Source organism: Cebus imitator, unplaced genomic scaffold (assembly GCF_001604975.1).
Source record: "Cebus imitator isolate Cc_AM_T3 unplaced genomic scaffold, Cebus_imitator-1.0 Scaffold178, whole genome shotgun sequence".
In the NCBI taxonomy this organism is placed as follows: domain Eukaryota; kingdom Metazoa; phylum Chordata; class Mammalia; order Primates; family Cebidae; genus Cebus; species Cebus imitator.
In genome coordinates, this window is record NW_016107493.1 from 69456 (window position 1) to 91624 (window position 22169).

The 22169-nt window shown below is 39.3% G+C and overlaps 1 protein-coding gene across 5 annotated transcripts in view; it reads left to right on the plus strand.

The window, feature by feature from the left end:
* The window catches only part of LOC108315711 (10 kDa heat shock protein, mitochondrial), a 58416-nt gene extending 50553 nt beyond the window's left edge, over positions 1-7863 (plus strand). For 4 of the 5 annotated variants that reach the window (XM_017545167.2, XM_037744517.1, XM_037744519.1 and 1 more), the window contains 3 exons: positions 3810-3889; positions 5516-5627; positions 5755-7863. In XM_017545167.2, the coding sequence (XP_017400656.2) occupies positions 3810-3889; positions 5516-5627; positions 5755-5886 (324 nt within the window). In that variant the 3' untranslated portion in view covers positions 5887-7863. The remainder of the gene's footprint in view (positions 1-3809; positions 3890-5515; positions 5628-5754) is intronic. The other variant, XM_017545169.2, reaches the window with a different exon arrangement.
* The last annotated feature ends 14306 nt before the right edge of the window (positions 7864-22169 follow it).

The following is a 22169-nucleotide window of genomic DNA, read 5'->3' on the forward strand; positions in this document are numbered from 1 at the left end:
AAAAAAAAAAAAAAAAAAGAATAAAGTACTGATTCATGCTACACCATGAATGAGCCTTGAAAACTAATAAAAGCCAGAAACAAAACACCACTTATTATATTATTTCATTTTAATAAAATATTCAGAATAGGTAAATCCTATGAGACAGAAACTAGTTGTTGCTTAGGGCTAGGGGAAGGAGAGAATGGGAAGTGACTACTAATTGGTTCAGGGTTTTTTTGGGGGGATGATGAAATGTTCTGGAATTTAGTGGTAATGGTTGCACAATTTTGTGAATGTACTAGAAACTACTGAGTTTTTATTTATTTATTTAGAGACAGAGTTTCTCTCTTGTTGCCCAGGCTGGAGTGCAATGGCACGATCTTGGCTCACTGCAACCTCCGCCTTCTGGGTTCAAGTGATTCTCCTGCATCAGCCTCCTGAGTAGCTGGGATTACAGGCATGGGCCACCATGCGTGGTTAACTTTGTATTTTTAGTAGAGATGGAATTTCACCATACTGGCCAGGGTGGTCTCAAACTCCTGACCTCAGGTGATCTGCCCGCTTCGGCCTCCCAAAGTTCTGGGATTACAGGTGTGAGCCATCACGCCCGATTGGAACTACTCAATTTTTAAGAGTAAGTTTTAGTTGTATCAGTTATATCTTAATTTAAAAGACAAAAAGTAGCCCATTAATAATTTTATGTCAGTTACCTGCTGAAATGGTAATAGTTTGGATATAGTGGGGCAAAGAAACTACGTTGTTAAAATTAATTTTACCTCTTTTATTTTACCTTTTTTTTTTTTTTTTAGTCTGAGATGACGTGTCACTCTGTCGCCCAGGCTAGAGTGCAGTGGCATAATTTCATCTCATTGCAACCTCCGCCTCCTGAGTTCAAGCAATTCTCCTGAGTAGCTAGGATTACAGGCGTGTGCCACCATGCTTGGCTAATTTTTTTTGGTATTTTTAGTAGACATGGAGTTTCACCATGTCGGCCAGGCTGGTCTTGAACTCCTAACGTCATGATCTGCCCGCCTCGGCCTCCCAAAGTGCTGGGATTACAGGCATGAGCCACCATGCCCGGCCTCATTTTACCTTTTTAATGTATCTCTTAGAAAATTAATTAGTTTTTTGAGATGGAATCTTACTCTCTTAACCAAGCTAGAATGCAGTGGCATGATCTTGCCTTATTACAGCCTTGACCTCAAGTGACTTGTGCTCAAGTGATCCTCCTGCCTCAGCCTCCTTAGTAACTGGGACTACCGTCATGTGTCACCTTGCTTCGCTAATTTTTCAATTATTTTGTAGGGATAGGGGCATCTCCCTGTGCTGCCCACACTGGTCTTGAACTCCTGGGCTTAAGTGATCTTCCTGCTTTCGCCTCTCAAAGTGCTGAAAGTACCGTGTGAGCCACTACACTAGGCCTAGAAAATTTAAAATTAAATGTATGGCTAGCATCATAACAGTTGACCCTTGAACAACTCAAGGATTGGGGTGCCAACCCTCTGTGCAGTTGAAAATCTGAGTATAACTTTTCACTTCTCCAAGACTTAATTACTAATAGCCTGCTGTTGACTGGAAGCCTTGCCAATAATAGTCAATTCACATACATTTTGTATGTTGTATGTATTATATACTGTATTAAAATGAAGTAAGCGAGAGAAAAGAAAATGTTATTCAGAAAGTCATAAGGAGCTGGGCATGGTGGCTTATGCCTATAATCCCAGCACTTTGGGGAGGCTGAAATGGGAGGATTGCTTGAGGCCAGGAGTTTGAGACCAGCCTGGTCAACATAGTGAGACCATATTTCTTTAAAAAAAGAAAGAAAGAAAGAAAGAAAATCATAAGAAAGAGAAAATATATTTGCTGTTCATTAAGTGGATCATTATAAAGTTCTTCCTCGTTGTGTTCACGTGGTTGAGTAGGCTGAGGAGGAGGAGAGAGAAGTGGGGTTGGTCTTGCTGTCTCTGGGAAAATCTGAGCATAAATACATTTACGCAGTTCAAACCTGTGTTGTTCAAGGGTCTGCTTGTTTTTTTGATGATGGTTCTGGTTTAAAGGTTGTAAAGTTGTTCAATGGTTTACCCAAATGACAAATATGAGAAACACAGATATTTGTTTTGACCAACCCATCTGTGGTCATATATATGGAGAAGGGTAGTTTTTTCAGTAAATATTGCTCATGGTACTGTTTTTGGCAGTGATTCCACTAATAAAAAATTCCTATGGATATATTGTTAGAAAAATACTTTTTTATTAGATAATTTTTTAGTGCCATGGCACTAAGCCATATTTAGTAGTTATTAAACTGTATTATTTATTTATTTATTTTTGAGACAGAGTCTCGCTCCGTTGCCAGCCTGGAGTGCAGTGGTGCAATCTCGGCTCACTGCAACCTCTGCCTCCTGAGTTCAAGTGATGCTTTTGCCTCAGGCTCTTGAGTAGCTGGGATTACAGGCACGTACCACCATGCCCAGCTGATTTTTGTATTTTTAGTAGAGACAGAGTTTCACCATGTTGGCCAGGATGGTCTCAATCTCTTGACCTTGTGATCTGCCTGCCTTGGCCTCCCAAAGTTCTGGGATTACAGGCATGAGCCACTGCACCCGGCTGGTTAAACTGTATTTTTCAGTAACAGCTTCAGTCTCAAACTTGAAAAATAATTACTGGGTAGAGTCATTTAGCTAGAGTCATTGTTACTCCTTCCTCTAGTTGTTTTTTCCTTCTGGTTGACTACCTGATTTGTTTCTAGACTGCCTTCCCCTTGATACTGCTCCCTGTCTGCCCTCAGGACTGGATGAGGAAAATTACTTTGCAGTTTTATTTTTCCTTTAATAAATTTACTGAGTTGCCATGAGACAGTGTTTTATTGTTACTTTTTCTCATTGTTTCTGATAAATGGAACAGAATAAGTCAGATTTGTTAAAATATAAAGAAACTTTGGTATTTCATGTTAAAATTCAAAGGTGATTTGAGAGAAAAGTTCTTTAGAGGGCTGCTAGATTGGTAATAGAATGTGAGGGACATAATGAGGGATATTGTGTAGGATATAAGAAGGCATCCCTGGAGATACTTGTGAAGGAAAGGAAGCATCTGTGCTGCTTGGTAAAATAAATGATAGGAATCAGTATATTTGGGTTATTGAATTTGAGTCCTTCTTCCTACTTGTATGATCTTGCATAAGTCATTGACCATGCAGAACCTCAGTTTCCTCATTTGTAAAGGGAAAGGGTTGGATTAATCAGGGATTCAGCCAGGTGCAGTGGCTCATGCCTGTTATTTTAGCACTCTGGGAGACCAAGGCAGGAGGATTGCTTGAGCCCAGGAGTTCAAGACCAGGTTGGGCAACATAGTGAGACCCTGTCTCTACAAAAAAATTTAAAACTTAGCCAGGCATGATGGCAGATGCCTATAGTTCCACCTATTTGGGAGGCTGAGGTGGGAGGATCACTTGAGTCCGGAAGGTAGAGGCTGCAGTAAGCCATGATCATGCCACTGCACTTCAGCCTGGGTGACAGAGTGAGACCCTGTTTCAAAAAAAAGAGATAAATCAGAATTCTTATCATCTGTTAATTGTTATTTTCTTCTTAGGTAACGATGTTGGGAATAAAACTGGGAGACTGGTTTTTGTATCATCTAGAATTGTGATATAGTTCATGGGGATAATAAACCTTATTAATGTAACATTGTATTTTACAGGGATTCTGAAATTGTAAGGAACTTTATTCTTAGAACACGCTTATGTCTTTGGAATAAGGTATACCCATATAATGAATATAACCTAAGAGAGAGCTCTTTGTTGATGCATTTCTCTGTTCTTTCTTTTGTAGTGTCCTGCTATTGACTACACTAGACACACGCTTGATGGTGCTGCATGTCTTCTGAATAGCAATAAATATTTTCCCAGCAGGTAATTGCAACTTTTAAATGTAGTGTTAAACATTTTAGATTTAATTTATATGATTGGTATTTTATATTTATTTTTTTGAGACGAAGTTTCCTTCTTGTTGCTCAGGCTAGAGTGCAATGGCAGTCTCGGCTCACCACAACCTCTGTCTCCCGGATTCAAGCGATTCTGCTGCCTCAGACTCCCAAGTAGCTGGGATTACAGGCATGCAATACTACGCCTGGCTAATTTTGTATTTTTATTAGAGATGAGGTTTCTCCATGTTGGTCAGTCTGGTCACAAACTCCTGACCTCAGGTGATCCGCCTTCCTGGGCCTCCCAAAGTGCTGGGATTACAGGCGTGAGCCACCGCACCGGTGCCATCAAGATTGGTATTTTAAAAGTAAAATTAGTTTGCTTGTTAATGCATTATTGTATTTTTTTTAGCTCTTGTATTTTGGCTTGTTCAAATTATTCAAGTTTTGAAATTAGGACTGTGGTTGAACAGCAGCACTTGGCTCTCAAAGCTCAAGGCCATTTCGATCTAAGGCTAGTACCTGTTGCTGTGTGTCATTCTGCAGAGCTCTCCCTCTTATGCTTTAGAGTTTGGATATTTACATACTTGATCACTTGAGTCTCTATGATAGACTTAGCCTCCCTTTATGTAGCATGCCTAAAGAGCAGACTTTTCTAAGTTGAATTACTTGTTTTTGAAGGATTCCATTTCCTTGCTCATTGAATTTTAAGATCTGGGAAGTCTGTACATGTAATATATTATCAGTGAAGTTTATGACTGCCTTTTATTTTAATAAGGTTATTTGTTACCAGATGGATAGATTTAGGGATGTTTTTCCCCCTAAGTATGATTAGCTTCAAAGAGTTCATATGTAATATGTTAAGAAAATTACTGACTTTTGGCCTCAATATTTTGTATATACATATTTTAAAAAAGAATATCAGAAATATGCAGACAATATTAACAATTTCTCTCTCTCTCTTTTTTTTATATGGAGTCTTGCTCACCCAGGCTGAAGTGCAGTGATGCAATCTCAGCTCACTGCAACCTCTGCCTCTTGGGTTCAAGTGATTCTCCTGCCTCAGCCTCATGAGTAGCTGGGATAAGAGGCTCCCACCACCATGCCTGGCTCATTTTTGTATTTTTTAGTAGAGACAGGGTTCCACCATGTTGACCAGGCTGGTCTCGAACTCCTGACATCAGGTGATCCACCTGCCTTGACCTCTCAGAGTGCTGGGATTATGGGTGTGAGCCACCACACCTGGCCTTAATTTCTAAAAAAAAAAAAAAAAAAAAGGAAGAATAATCTACTTCTGTAGTATAAAACAATAATTAATTCCTTTCAGGAGTTTTAATTGCCTCTAGTGGACAATGTATTAATGTTGGAAACAGATGTTTTAGTAAATTTTGAATAGTCAAGGATTTATTCTAACTGCATTAAACTGTTACAAAGTTTCAAAACTGAATTTAACTTAGCCACTGTGGTTAGGTGGAAAGAACACTGGGCCAGAAGCGAGGAGCAGGGGCTCCAGGCATCTCAGTGTGACCTTGGAGTCGTCACTTATTTTCCCTAGGTGTCAGTTTCCACACTTGTAAACTGAGAAAATTCTCTGTGATTTCTTTTCTACTTCTAGGGTTAGCATAAAGGAATCATCTGTAGCGAAACTAGGATCAGTATGCCGTAGGATTTACAGAATATTTTCACATGCTTATTTTCATCATCGGCAGATATTTGATGAATATGAAGTAAGTATATTTCACTAATTATCTCGATACATTCTTATCAGAATGACAATAATATATATTGATGATATTTCTAGTCTTTTGGTTGGGATAGTAAATTAAAAGAACATTTTTTTCTTCCTCTCTACAGAATGAAACATTTTTGTGTCATCGGTTTACTAAATTTGTGATGAAATATAATTTGATGTCCAAGGATAACCTGATTGTACCAATTTTAGAAGAGGAAGTACAGAATTCAGTTTCTGGGGAAAGTGAAGCATGAAGGGAATCATATGGAAAAATGTACTGATCACATAATTAACATTAATTATGTACTGTATATATCATTTTAGACACATCAATCATGTATCCATATTATAGCTTCTTTGTTTAGTATAGGTTTTTGTATGCTGGGTTTGCCTTTTAAAATGGGAAATACTTTTTAAGTTATTCATAAGCTGTATATTCACCAGTGTGGCACTCACGGTTTTTAAATAAGATTAGTATTATCTGTTTATAATGCCTGTTAATAAAAGAATTTACAGTTTGGTAAAATTGCTGCTAAACAATCATTGGATCACAATCCTCATCGAACAAACCTATCTGTAAAAAAGAAATGAGAGCTTGAGGTTTCACACAAGCCATTTACTAAAGAGTTATAAATGCTTTCCTTTGGTTTTACCCTGAGTTTAGATATCCTAAAAAATTCTATAGTACATAGTTTTGTCTTACCTGTTAACTTTCCCCAAATGAGATTAAAAGTGTTTTAAAATTCTGTTTATAGTTTTTGATATGCATATATAATTATGTGTATATCTAAATACAGATGCAAGTGAAGCATTAGTAAGACTTAGATAATTTTACTGTGCTACATAAAGTATAACGTACTTGGAAAGGATTTACCTTTCTGCAACAATGGACTGGTACATACAGGATTATGATAATGATAAGGCACGTAAATGATGTTCCCACTGGAAACCTGCCCTGTCCACCCCTTCTCATTTCCCTTAACCTTATCCTCAAACTACTTTAGCTGAGAAGCTTTTCACCAGACTGTGAGTTAGTGGTGGCTTATACCTATTTATATTTGTATTAATTGCTTACAGATTATACCTCATATTAGCAATTACATTACACTACAAGAAAATGTATTTGCATAGGCTCTTGCTTATCTTTGTTTTGCAAAATTGTTCTACTTAGAAAACAGTCCTTAAAATAGTTTGACTCTTCCTGTTAGTAATATTAATCTTTCATTTTACCAGCTAGGCAGCATTAAATAGAATGGAAGAAATACTGTAGTATTTATTTTATACCCCCTCCCCACAAAGATTATGTTTGAATTATATGCACGTGTGAGATTATTTGCAATAATTGATAGGTTCCAAGGGTGTTGATGAATAGTCATACATTTTTTGGACTTTGTTATAATTCATTGTGGTAAGAATGATTCAAATGCAGATTTAACAATCTTATAATCTATTGAATGCCATTTTTGATAAAGCATTGGAGGTCTTACTGCCAAACTGATTGTAATGAGGCACTAAGAGTGAAAAAAATTGTACATGTTGTGAAGAAAGTATTTAAATCCAACTTTTGAATGGATTTAACAAACATGAGGAACTTCTTTTTCATTTAAAAGGGTTATTTTGAAATGAAGATTAAAATGTATTCATCTTGTTTTTCAAATTTAAGGGAATGATTCATACCATATTTTGAGACAAGAATGGACTGCAAAAATGTGGGGAACAGTAGTGTACTGAGAGTGTGTGTATATATAGTGTATGCATTTCTAAGCCTGCCAGTCTTTCTGGCTTTGAACAGTGCCCACCAGCCATCCTCATAACTGTTCCCCAACCCACAACTATCTTTTAAGAAGTCTTATGTTCACAGTGAAAGGAATGTTGACTTTGAAATTATGGACTTATATTAATGTCACTATAAACCAATGGGAATGGTAATTTTTAAACAAACTTGCTAAATATTGAGAGGCTAAAACTACTAAGTTAATAAATTATATATAACAGTATAGCTGTTCTCTCTAGATGCTGTCTCACAATGGATTTCTGTTGCTTATCTTAGTGAATATTTAAACTAAAGTAGTGACTGAGATTTGGTGATCTGGCTAAGTATTTTGAAACACATTTTGAATAATATGGCTTAGTGTTGATGGGGAATTAAATATGATTTTTTTTTCTTATTCATTTCATCTTCCCTGTACTGTATATTTGGAATTGATCATAAAATCTCCAAAAGAAAATAATCAGTTTGTAGTCTTGCTTTTGTATTCATGTTGGTATCTTACTCATTGCACTGTGAAGTTGATTCACTGTACTAGGTAAGACCTAAATGAAACAGTTCCTGTTTTTCCTTAATACTGTTTTCAGAATTTTGAAAATGTACTTATTGTACATAAATACTATTAAATTAATGAGCCTGCCAAACCATTGATTTATAAACTAAGTGTTCTGAGAGGGAAAATGGAGAATTCACAGTTCTGTGATAGTGAGGTTAGGCTCCACTTTTTGTTTGAATTACCCTATATAGATCTAAGGCAAAATTAGGCTTAAAAGATCATATAGTCAATTCATTCTTTTTCTTCTGTCATGTCTGAGAAAGTAGCTAACTTTTAGTTATTTATGTTCCCGTAAGTAAGTTATTTTGTGTATATACTTTGCCTTTTCTCTGACTTGAGAAGTCAAATTTGAATTTCTGGAACAGTTTATGAGTTAAATTCTTGATGACTTAACAACTTTTACTATCAGAATACAATTAGAAATCTTTGATTTCTTAACATTGTTAATAAGGACTGTGTTACAGTTATAAACACATTTACTGGTTGATGTCAAATTCACTGTAATTGTAGAACTAATTTTTTTAAATGAGTACTTTGCCCTACTGCCTATATGATATCTTTTTTGAGCAGCTAAATTTTAAATTTTTTATACTTTATTTTGTGAATACTTCTTGAATGTGCTAAAGATTTCTTTGTGTAGTTCTTCCATGCTATGCAAATATTTTAGTAAAAGTCATTGATTTTTATTTCTTTAACTATCTCATTGTTAACTAAACAGATAATACATATGGGCCAGGCAGGGTGGCTCATGCCTGTAATCCCAGCACTTGGGGAGGCTAAGGTGGGCAGATCACTTGAGGCAGGGAGTTCAAGACCAGCCTAGCCAATGTGGTGAAACCCCATTTCTACTAAAAAAACATAAAAGTTAGCCAAGTGTGGTGGCTCACACCTGTAATCCCAGCTACACGGGAGGCTAAGGCAAAAGAATCGCTTGAACCTGGGAGATGGAGGTTGCAGCGAGCCAAGATTGTACCACTGCACTCCAGGCTGGGCAACAGAGTGAGACTCCATCTCAAAAACGAAAACAACAATACGTAGGTATTTGTGCAACATGCTTAGCAGTTTATTTGAGATGATCAGAACATTCATATCTGTTTCCTGAAAAAATACACATTATTAGTGTAGAGTACACTATAAAACTGGAAAGCTACCAAGTGAATCCCCTAGAGGGTTAGATTACCTTTCTAATAATAGGGTTATTGTGGAGCCTTACTCTTCATTTGTATGATTTTTCTGCTTTTCCTTTTTTTTTTTTTTTTTAAGAGTCTTGCTCTGTCACTCAGGCTGGAGTACAGTGGTACAATATTGGCTCATTGAAACCTTTGCCTCCCAGGTTCAAGTGATTCTCCAGCCTCAGCCTCCTAATTAGCTGGGACTACAGGTGTGCATCACTACACCCAGCTAATTTTTATATTTTTAATAGAGATGGGATTTCATCATATTGGCCAGGCTGGTCTTGAACTCCTGACCTCAAGTGATCAGCCTGGCTCCACCTCCCAAAGTGCTGGGATTACAGACATGAGCCACAGCACCCAGCCTCCATTTTTTAATTTTTAAATAGTACATAAACCTTCATATCAAGGGTAAGCACCTTATGTAATTAAGCAAAGAGAGTACTAAATTTTTGTATTAACCTAAATTTGCAAAAGATAAAAACATTGGCCAAGTGCAGTGGCTCATACCTGTAATCCCAGCACTTTGGGAGGCTGAGGCTGGCAATTCACCGGAGGTCAGGAGTTTGAGACCAGCCTGGCCAACATGGTGAAACCCTGTCTCTACTAAAAATAACAAAAATTAGCTGTGACTGGTGGTGCACACCTGTAATCCCAGCTACTCGGGAGGCTGAGATACAAGAATCACTTGAACCCAGGAGGCAGAGGTTGCAGTGAGACAAGATTGTGCCACTGCACTCCAGCCTGGGCAAGAGCAACACTCCATCTCAAAAAACAAACAAGCAAACATTGATAAACTGAACTTAAATCCGTGAAGTATGTCAACTGAGTGACAGTGATTCTAGGATTAACTGTGACATCAATATTTAAAACTAGCAAACTTTTTTCTTAAGATCACGATATGTTGATTTGGATTTGTCCTATAAACCTTGTTAAAAGCAGTTTGTAATTCCATAAATAGTGTATATTTATTTTATTTTATTTTTTGAGATGGAGCCTCACTTTGTCACCAGGCTGGAGTGCAGTGGTGTGATCTCCGCACACCTTAACCACTTCCTCCCAAGTTTAAGTGATTTTCCTGCCTCAGTCTTCCAAGTAGCTGGGAGTACAGGCCTGCACCACCACACCTGACTAAATTTTGTATTTTTGGTAGAGACAGAGTTTCACCATTTTGGTCAGGCTGATCTCGAACTCCTGACCTTGGGTGGTCCGCCAGCCTTGGCCTTCCAAAGTATTGGGATTACAGGTATGAGCCACCACGCGCGGCCAAATAGTGTATTTATTATTTTATTTTGGGTGGACCTCATGAGAGCCACCTGTATCTTATATAACAATGAAAAATATTTACTTAAAAATTCTAGTTAATGTTACAGGTTATAGTATTATCTCTGCCTTTTTTGTGTGTCAGAGGAACATGCTCATGCAATAATGCTATATGTAAAATAATTCTCTGTATCTCTACAAGTATTTGCTGATTTTAAATATTTTTGGTGACTAGGCACAGTGGCTCACATCTGTAACGTCAGCATTTTGGGAGGCTGAGGCCAGAGGATTGCTTAAGGCCAGGCGTTTGAGCCAGTCTGTGCAATATAGTGAGACCCCAATTTTTGTCTATACAAAATAAAAAATTAACTGAGTATGGTGGTGCACACCAGTGGTCCTAGCTACTAGGGAGGCTGAGGCAGGGGTTTGGCGGGGATTACTTGAGCCCAGTAGTTTAAGGCCGCAGTGAGCTATGGGTGTGCCACTACACTCCAACTTGCATGACAAAGTGAGACCTTGCCTCAAAAAATAAATATTTTTGGTTTTCCTTAGCATGAGTGTCTACAAGAAAATGCTAGGTTTCTTTAAAAAAAAAAAAGACTTATTCCTTGTTTTAAAAGTAAGAGATTAAATCAAGAATAATAGGATTCCATCCTTGTATTTTCCCCTCACCTCTGTCAGAGTTAGATTGAGGGGAGTTGATAAAGGAACAAGGGAACTCCAGAGATGAGGAAGTAATCGTGGGTATAGTCATTATGGCAATAGCAAATGAGATACCCCTTCACCAATGCCCATATCTCAGTAGGATCTTTTTGACTTTTGAGAATAAGTCCCTAGTTACCTGCCCTGAAAGATGCCATTGTATTTTTAAAACCAGATATGTATACATAGAGAATATATATGCTTGCCTTGATTTTGGTAACCTTTAAACCACTTTTTAAATCTTTGGTGCTTTTTAAAGCATTTTATGAAACGGATGGCAGATCTTGGATTCCGACTGTTGAGATACCATGTCAATAATTGTATTCGTTTCCTATGGCTGTTACAGTAAATCACAAATTTAGTGGATTAAAACAATATAAATGTATTTTGTCATACTTTCTGAGTTCAGAGTTCAAAATTAGCTTTACTGGGCTAAGATACAATTCCTGGTTCCTTCTAGAGGTTCCAGGGGAGAATTCTTTTCTTGCTTCTTTTAGCTTCTGGTGGCTGCCAGCATAATAATTTGAGTCCCTATGTCCATTATCACAATACTTTTCCTTCTGTGATGGTATTTCCTTCTGACTTCCTCTTACAAGGACACTTGTGATTACATCATTGGGCCCACTTGGATAATCTCCGAATCTCAAAATTCTTAAGTACTTTTGCAAAGTCCCTTTCACCATATAAAATACCATGCAAGTTCCAGAGATTAGGACATGGACGTTTTGGGGGCCTTTATTCAATCTACAAAGCAATCCTCAAATTTACTTTTTGTTTTGTTTTGGTTTTTTTTAGACAGGGTATTGATCTGTCACCTGGGGTGCAGTGGCATGATCTTGGCTCACTGCAACCTCTACCTCCGGGGTTCAAGCGATTCTCTTGCTTCAGCCTCTTGAGTAGCTGGTAGTACAGCCACCATGCCTGGCTAACTTTTGTATTTTTAGCAGAGATGGGGTTCCATCTTGTTGGCCAGGCTGGTCTCAAACTCCTGATCTCAAGTGATCCACCTGCCTTGGTGAAATGTACATTGTTAGGCCAGGCGCGGTGGCTCTCGCCTGTAATCCCAGCACTTTGGGAGACTGAGGCAGGTGGATCATCTGAGGTCAGGGGTTCAAGACCAGCCAGGGTAACATGGCAAAACCCCCTTCTCTATTAAATAAAAATAAAAATTAGCTGGGTGTGGTGGCACGTGCCTGTAATTTTAGTTACTTGGGAGGCCGAGGCAGGAGAATTGCTTGAACCCAGGAGGTGGAGGTTGCAGTGAGCGAAGATTGTGCCACTGCACTCCAGCCTGGGTGACAGTGCGAGACTCTGTCTCAAACAAAACAAAACAAAAAAACACAAATTTACATTGTTAATCTCATAGCTCATGCTATAGACTTAATTTTTACTCAGTGGGACTTTTTATTTCCTGCCTGTTATCCATTTCTTCGTGTCTCTCAACCACAGGCATCATTTAAGTCTCTTATTGAAAAAGTTGAATTCGGGATCATTTTCTGCAGGTTACCATTTGCTACATCCTCCTTGTATTGATCCATTTATATATAACTAAGTTCTTGGTATGATCTTTTTAAAAAAAATTTATTGTGGTAAGAACACTTAACATGAGATACACTCTCAACAAATGTTTGTACAATGCATTATTGTTGACTATAGATATAATGTTGTACAGCAGATCTCTAGAGTTTATTCATCTTGTTTGACTTGTATGTGCATTGATTAGTAACCTTTGATTTTATGAATTTGTCCATTTTATTTATTTTTTGAGGCAAGAGTTTTGCTCTTGTTGCCCAGGCTGGAATGTAGTGGAACAATCTTGACTCACTGCATCCTCTGCCTCCCAAGTTCAAGTGATTCTCCTGTCCCACCATGCACAGGCATGTACCACCACGTACAGCTAATTTTGTGTTTTTAGTAGAGATTTTGCCTTGTTGGCCAGGGTTTCGCCTTGTTGGCCAGGCTGCTGTTGAACCCCTGACCTCAGGTGATCCACCCGCCTCAGCCTCCCAAAGTGCTGGGATTATAGGTATGAGCCACCGTGACTGACCAATTTGACCATTTTAGATACTTCATATAAGTGAATTCATACAGTATTTGTCTTTCTGTGATTGGCTTATTTTACTTAGCATAATGTTCTCAAGCTTCATCTATCTTGTAGTATATTGGAGAATTTCCTGTTTTTGTTTTGTGAGACGGGGTCTCATTCTGTTGCCCAGGTTGGAGTGCATTGACAGTCATAGCTCATTGCAGCCTCAACCTCCTGGGCTCAACCAATCCTCTCACCTCAGCCTCTTCAGCCTCAGCTAACTTCTTAATTTTTTGTAAAGATGGGGCCTCACCATGTCGCCCAGGCTGTTCTTGGTCTGCTAGGCTCCAGCGATCCTCCCCCTTTGACCTCCTAGAGTGCTGTGCTGGCATTACAGGTGTGAGTCACCATGCCCGACCAAGAATTTTCTTTTTTAAAGGCTGAATAATACTATATTGTGTGTATATATCACATTTCTTTATTCGTTGACAGATGAATGAAGCCAAACAAATGTTGTGTTAAATAGGAGTGTTAATACGTCTTCAAGATCCTGACATCAATTCTTTTGTATACATACCCAGAAGTGGGATTATTGGATCACATGGTAGTTCTATAATTTTCTGAGGAAACTTCATACTGTTTTTCATGGAAGCTTTGCATTCCCACCAACAGCATCCACTTTGCGCCAGTTTGCATTCCACCAACAGCATCCAAGGGTTCCAATTTCTCCATGTCCTCCATAATACTTTTGTTTTTTGTTAACAGCCAACCTGACAGGTGTGAGGTGATATCTTATTGTGTTCTTTTCTTTTTCTAAATTTTTTTTATTTTAAATTTAATGTTAGAGATGAGGTCTCACTATGTTGCCCAGGCTGGTCTCGAACTCCTGAGCTCAAGTGATCCTCCCGCCTCGGCCCCACAAAGTGCTTGGATTACAGGCATGAGCCACTGCTCCAGCCCTTACTGTGGTTTTTATTTGTGTTTCACTGATGACATTGAATATTGTTTCATTTACCTATTAGCTATTTGTATGTCTTCTTTGGAGAAATGTCTATTCAAGTCTTTAACCCGTTTTTTAATTGGGCTGTTAGTTATTTTACTATTTAGTTGGAGGAGTTCCTTATATATTTTAGAGGTTAACCTCTTATTAGAGATACGATTGCAAATAGCTTCTCCCATTTCCTTGGTTACCTTTTACACTGTTGTTTCCTTTCCTGTGTGGGAACATTTTAGTTTGAGGTAATCCCAATTGTTTTTTGTTTTTATTGCCTGTGCTTTTGATGTCATATGCATGAAATTGCCACGACCAATGTCATGAAGGTTTCCCGTGTGTTTTCTTGTAGGAATTTTATGCTTTTGAGTCTTACTTTGAAGTCTTTAATCCATTTTGAGTTGATTTTTGTGTATGGTGTAAGAGTCCAGTTTCAATCTTTTGCATGTGGATATCCAGTTTTTCCACCACCATGTAGTGAAGAGACTACCTTTTCCCCTTTGTGTATTCTTGGCAACCTTGTTGAAGATAAGTTAACTGCATATGCATGGATTTATTTCTGGACAATATGATCTTTTAGTTGATGCATAAGACCACATTGCTGATGTGGTTCAGTGATGTTGCTTGCCAGTTTATGAAAGACAGAGTTTAGGAGAGATGGAAGAAAATGAGGTGGAAGAAAGTTTTCCAAGTCTTTTTGTACATCAAAAAACAAAAGGGAGAGTTTAAAACTAGATTCCTGGACTCCACCTTGGAAACTGCTTTGAGAATGGGAGGATCTGATTCCGAGTTTTTAGTTTCCCAGGTGACTCTGATATGCTACTAGTTCTGGAAGTCACTGGGAAATTTAGGATATGAAGTTAAGTTGCATTTTAACTAAATCCTATGATCTGTCCCAACAGTAAATGATAAGATTCTCTAGTGAGAACCAAAAATGCTTCCTGGGGCCAGAGTTTAACATTGTAGTCATTGTCTGAGTCTGTGGGAGTAGGTTAGAGTTTGGGAGCTGCATGAAATCTTTTCACGGATTAGAATATTCGGTATAGCAGCATGCTATAGTATGCTAAATAGTAGGGATGTTTGGGGACTTCTAAAACCCCCGATTTACTCCCAGAAGTCTCTTAATCACTGCTGTGATTTTGGTTGATTATAAAATGGCCCCTTCTCCTGTTTACAATTCTAAATTAAAAATAGGCCAGTTGTCAACTGGCTAAAATCCCATCTGCCTTTAGCTTTCACTAGCTGTTTTACAAGTGTGCCAGAAGCTTCACAATGTACCCATTCTTCCCCAGGGCTTCCTACACTAACCTGATGATTTCTTAAGTTGGATCCAAATGTGCATCTTTAGTCAGAATTGCACATTGCTGTTGTTATCACTTGGTCCTTCTCTTATGCATCAAATGATTTAATATAAAATATGAAATTTCAAATTATTACCCTGCAAAAATTTAGTCTATTAGTCTAGATCCAGCTGAGTGAGTGACTAAATCAAGAAATTGTTAACTTAGTGCAGATGCCATTCTATTTAACAAATGGTTTCTCTTTTCAAAAAGCATTTTCTGGGGCCGGGTGAGGTGGCTCACGCCTGTAATCCTAGCACTTTGGGAGGCCGAGGTGGGCAGATCACAAGGTCAAGAGATCAAGACCATCCTGGCCAAAATGGTGAAACACCGTCTCTACTAAAAATACAAAAATTAGCCGGGCATGGTGGCACTCACCTGTGGTCCCAGCTACTCGGGAGGCTGAGGCGGAAGAATCGCTTGAACCCAGGAGGCGGAAGTTGCAGTGAACCAAGATTGTGCCACTGCACTCTAGCCTGGTGACAGAACAAGACTCTGTCTCCAAAAAAAAAGCATTTTCTTTGATAATATATTTGCATCTATCTTGACAGGTAAGTAAATGAAGTACTTTAAAGATTTTATTAATCATCTTGGAAGCATATTAGAAAAGAAATTTTAGTTAACAGGACAGCCTTTTAGAAGCTAGAACTGAGACTAATGGAGAAGAAATGTGATGTTCATGACTTTGAAAGGAAAGAAGTACATTATGAAAAAGTACATCTTTATAAGTTTTTAATTTCTCTCTAAGGAAATGTGTAATATCTTACAATTTACAGTTTATTTATTTATTTATTTTGAGACAGGATCTCACTCTGTTGCCCAGGTTAAAATGCCATGGTGTGGTCTCTGCTCACTGCAACCTCTGCTTCTCAGGTTCAAGTGATTCTCCTGCCTCAGCCTCACGAGTAGCTGAGATTACAGGCGTGTGCCAACACGCTTGGCTAATTTTTTGGTAGTTTTAGTAGAGATGGGGTTTCACCATGTTGGTCAGGCTGGTCTCGAACTTCTGACCTGGTGATCCACCCGCCTCAGCCTCCCAAAGTGCTGGGATTGTAGGCGTGAGCCACCGCGCCTGACCCTGATGGCTATTTTTTATCATAAGCCAATATAACTACATTTACTGTTAAATCCAGTTTTGCACAACTCATCTCTATCAGATCCTTAGGAATTTTGATATGGGGCTTTTGGAGTATGCCCTTCTACTGTCAAGGCCCTCTAAGTCCAAGGCATCATTTCCTCTGCCAATCATCAGACTCCAGTGATTTGCAAGTAAACATTCAAGGCCTCGCAAGTACCCTAGAGTTCATGATGTACTCACATGGAAATAAAAAATTGTGAACCCCGAATGTCTGAAACAGGTCTCAGCCTACTTTTTTATTTTTAAGATAGAATCTTGCTCTGTAGTGCAGGCTGGAGTGCAGTAATGCGATCTTGGCTCACTGCAACTTCCACCTCCCAAGTTCAAGTGATTCTATTGCCTCAGCCTCTCGAGTAGCTGGAATTAGAGGCATACATCACCATGCCTGGCTAATTTTTGTATTTTTAGTAGACACAGGGTTTCACCATGTTGGCCAGGCTGGTCTCGAACTCCTGACCTCAAGCAATCTGCCTGTGTTGGCCTCCCAAAGTGCCAGGATTACAGGTGTGAGCCACCGCGCCGGGCCAGGTCTCAGTCCATTTATAAAGTTTATTTTGCCAAGGTTAAAGACACGTCTGTGACCCAGCCTTAGGAGGTCCTAATGACACGTGCCCAAGGTGGTGGGGGCATAGCTTGGTTTTAAACATTTTAGGGAGACATATCAATCAATATTTGTAAGATGTATATTGGTTCGGTCTGGAAAGGGGGAACAACCCGAAGTGGGGAGAGGACTTCCAGGTCATCAGAGGTGGATAAGAGACAAACAGTTGCATTCCTTTTTTATTTTTATTTTTTGAGATGGAGTCTCGCTCTGTCGCCCAGACTGGAGTGCAGTGGCAGGATTTCAGCTCACTGCAACCTCTGCTTCCTGAGTTCAAGCAATTCTCCTGTCTCAGCCTCCCAAGTAGCTGGGACTACAGGTGCGCACCACCATGCCTGGCTAATTTTTGTATTTTTAATAGATACGGTATTTCACCATATTAGGCTGGTCTCGAACTCCTGACCACAGGTGATCCACCCACCTTGGCCTCCCAAAGGGCTGGGATTACAGGAGTACGCCACCTTGCCCAGCCTAACAGTTACATTATTTTGAGTTTCTGATTAGCCTTTAACTAAATGCATGATTTACAGGAATAATCACTAATGCCTTTGTCTTCTTAGTGAAATGATAGGGCAAAGGAAGTAATCTGGTTTAGCGAAATGATAGGGCAAAGGAAGCAATAAAATAGGTGTATGTCTCACGTGAGCAGAGGGATGACTTAGAGTTCTGCCTGTCCTTTGTCCACAGTGAATTTCCTTGTGGGCAAATCATCAGGGAGGTAGGTAGCTTTTAAGAATCATTGTAGCTATCTTATTTAGGAATAGAATGGGATGCAGGTTTGCCCCACAGAGTTCCCAGCTTCACTTTTTTCTTCAGCTTAGTGATTTGGGGGAGATTTATTTTCCTTTCACAAAATCATTACTCAGGTACAATTAGAATGGAGAGTGAAAAAAAGGAAAGATGGGTGGCTTAGAAATGAGGTGGTTGTGGCGAAAGGGAGGCCAAACAGTGGAAAACTGATAGGAATAAATTTATCTTTTTTTTCTAACATCCCCATGGACACCAGGGAAGGAATAGATATCTCTTAATGCCAATGTTCTGTGACCTGCAGAAGAATTTTTCATCCTTGTGAGTTCTCTATTGATAGCTCCCTCCCAAGGCCTGTGGCACCTTATATCTACCAACAAGAAGCCTTCTGTGCTCCTTGATCTTAGTCCTGACACAGCCATTTGCTGTTCTGCACACTCAGATCCTCTGCCCTGAACTTCCCTACTTCCTAAAATTGGACAATTTTAAGACCGTTAAGACACACAGCCAGGCAAAGGTGGCTTACTCCTATAATCCCAGCAGTTTGGGAGGACTAAGTGGGAGGATCTCTTGAGCTCAGGAATTTGAGACCAGCCTGGGCAACATGGCAAAACCCTGTCTCTACCAAAAATACAAAAATTAGCTGGGCGTGGTGGTGTACGCCTGTGGTTCTAGCTACTCAGGAGGCTGAGGTGGGAGGATTGCTTGAGCCCAGGAAAGTTGAGGCTGCAGTGAGCCATGATTGTGCCACTGCACTCCAGTTTGGGTGACAAAGGGAGACTCTGTTTTTAAAAAGAAAAAAAAAATTGAACGGTGTTTTGGTAATTGGTTTTTAAGAATTGAGCTCTTGTTGGTCACTTGGTTTACAATTGGCCATGGTGTCTCATCAATACAGGTTGAGTATCTCTTATCTGAAATGCTTGGGACAAGGAATGTTTTGGATTTCAGATTTTTTAACAATTTGGAATGTTTTCATATAGATAATTGAGAGTATCTTGGGGGTAGGACCCACGTCTACACACAAAATTTATGTTTCATATATACCTTATATGCATAGCCTGAAGACAATTTCATAAAACATTTAAAGAATTTTGTGCATGAAGCAAAGTGTGTGTGAAGTACTTATATGTGGGATTTTCCACTTGTGACACCATGTTGCTCAAAAAGTTTTGGATGGAGCATTTTGGATTTTAGATTAGGGATGCTCTCAACCTGTATTACATATTCTCTGGAATTCCTGTGAATTGAGAAAAGTTAAATCTACAAATTGGTTTCTAAATTAATGACATTTTTGTGACTGTGACCGGGAATAATACTGTTGGTATACGTTATACTATATAGTCATGTAATTTAAAATTTTACAGTTTTCATATTTTAGAGTCAATGTATATATTTTTTATAACTCTCAAGCCTTTTTTGGGGTCCCTGAAAAAATCATAGGTCTTCATGTGTGAAAGTGATCAGCTCATAATTTTACAACACTGTTGGGGCTCAGAAAATGATACATCAAAGTCTGGTGCCTTGGCATACTGAGTACTTTTTTTTTTTTTTCAGACAGTCTCGATCTGTCGCCCAGGCTGGAGTGGAGTGGTCAATCTCAGCTCACTGCAACCTTTGCTTCCCAGGTTCAAGCGATTCTCCTGCCTCAGCCTCCCGAGTAGCTGGGATTATAGTTGTGTAAGCCACCATGCCCAGCTAATTTTTGTATTTTTAGTAGAGATGGAATTTTGTCATGTTGGCCAGGCTGGTCTTGAACTCCTGACCTCAGGTGATCCACCCACCTTGGCCCCCCAAAGTGCTGGGATTATGGGCATGAGCCACAACTGAGTACTTTGAGAGGAAGGAGACTGGGAGAGATTCAGAATGAAGATCTCTCTGACTTTCTCCTGCCTTCCTTTCTCCTCGTCCCTTTCTCCCCTATGCTGTAGAAACCAGAATTCTCTCTGAAGGCAGGTCGTAAACCTAGAACCACTCTCTCCCCAAGCAAGCCACAGAACCTAGAAAAGTCCCTCTGTAATCTACCTCCCCTGTAAGTAAGTCATAAGACCTTCATTCTATTTTTATTCTATCTTTTTCTTAACATCTTAGATACCAAAGACCTTCATTCTAGGGGGGTTCTGCTTCATACCCAGGGGAGGGAATCCTACACAGCGAGGCCAAGAAGAATTTGAATAAACAGGTCTTGCTAAGTTTCCCAGTTTATTACCATTAGATTATACCCCTTTGTCCAATCAGGTTTCACCACATCTATCCACTTATTTCATCAGACTTAGTGTAAAAATACAATTTTCCCTGGTTCTTTGGGTCTTCATTTTTGAAAACGCCTGTGTCATGTAAAACTTTGTTAAATAGATTACTTATGCTTTTCTCTTGCTAACCTGTCTTTTGTCACAGGGGTGTCTGCCATGACCCTGGTGCTGGGTGAGGAAAAGATATTACCTTTTTGCCCCTACACCACCAACACGTGCTATTATTAGAAGTATATTTTATCAAATATCATTTGCTCAGGGAAACCTTCCCTGACCTTGAATATAGTAGGTTATTCAGTTATATGTGCTTCTGGCAAAAATCTCTTCCCTGTACAAGTGTTTCCATCAAAGACATACGACCTAATTATTTGTATAATCATTCATTTACTATTTTTCTCCTCTGCTAGCCTATTGATTCCATAAGGGCAAGAATGTGTCTGGCAGAGCATCTGACTGAGAGTCAATAAACATTTGTTATATAAGTGAATGGATAAGAGAGTAAACTTGAATCCTATCACAGGGATTCCATTTCAGGATGAGGCCTTTGTTCAGACCCTGAGCATTAAAAACTAAAAATAATTCTTCTTTTTTTTTTCCTCACTCTGTCACCCAGGCTGGAGTGCAGTGGTGCAATCTTGGCTCGCTGCACCCACACCTCCCGGGGTCAAGCGATTTTCCTGCCTCAGCCTCCTGAGTAGCTGGGATTACAGGTGCCCACCACTATGCCTGGCTAATTTTTCTGTCTTCAGTAGAGACGGGGTTTCACCATGTTGGCCAAGCTGGTCTCGAACCCTGACCTAAAGTGATCTGCCCACCTCAGCCTCCCAAAGTACTGGGATTACAGGCATGGGTACCACACCTGCCCAAAAGCATTCTTAAGATATCTCTTTCTCTTCTGTCTTTTATTGAAGATGTGTGCCATTCGCGGCTTCGGTGCCTGCAGTGATAGCGACCTGGTCTTCTGTGGACACTTTGATGGCATGATTTGTTCTTGGCTGCTAGCATCCCATCTAGGCCCTTTGGAGACCCTGTGAACTACCTAATATACCTGGCAAGATGTGATGAATCTTTTTACTAACCACATGGAAATATACTTCAATGTCTCTGGGTACTAATTTTAAAGATGCCTTGTATTTATTCTGTTGTTTCCCCAAGCATAATCTTGTTGTCCATATAAAAAAGAACTTCTTTGCAAACTTAAAAAAAAAATAGTTTCAATTTATTGAGCCCCTAACCAGACGTTGGAAACTGTGTTAAACACATTCCCACATAATCTCATTTCATCCCCAAACAATAACATTTGTTACCATCCCCAATTCACATACAAGTAAGTCAAGCTTCCAAGTAGCTGTGTAGTGTTCATAAGATTAAGTAGCAGGGTCAGAATCAGAACTCAGTCCTGGCTCCAAAACTTGGCTGCTTCTTTCTGCTATGCTGCCTCTTATGTTCCTGAGTGCACTGCTGCTGCCCATCTTTGGAAACCTCCCTTCATACACACACACACACACACACACACACACACACACACACACACACACACACACATATGTGTGTGTGTGTGTGTGTGTGTGTGTGTGTGTGTGTGTGTGTGTGTGTATATATATATATTTGTTTATCTTTAAGAAAGAGAGTCTTACTATGTTGCCCAGGCTGGCCTTGAACTCCTGGGCTTAAGCAATCCATCTGCCTCAGCCTCTCGAGTAGCTAGGACTACAGGCATAGGTCACCATACCCAGATAATTTTTAAAAATTGTTTTGTAGAGATGGAGTCTCATTAGGTTGCCCGAGCTGGTCTTGAACTCCTGACTCCAAGTGATCCTTCTGCCTTGGCTTCCCAAAGTGCTGGAATTACCCCACTGTTGCCAATAGGATGTTTTGCTGCATAGAAGTTTTAAATGTTTTTGTAATCTTAATATTTACAGTCTTTTCCTTTATGGCTTTGGGTTTTGAATTATGCTGTAAATATTCTTTTTTTTTTTTTTTT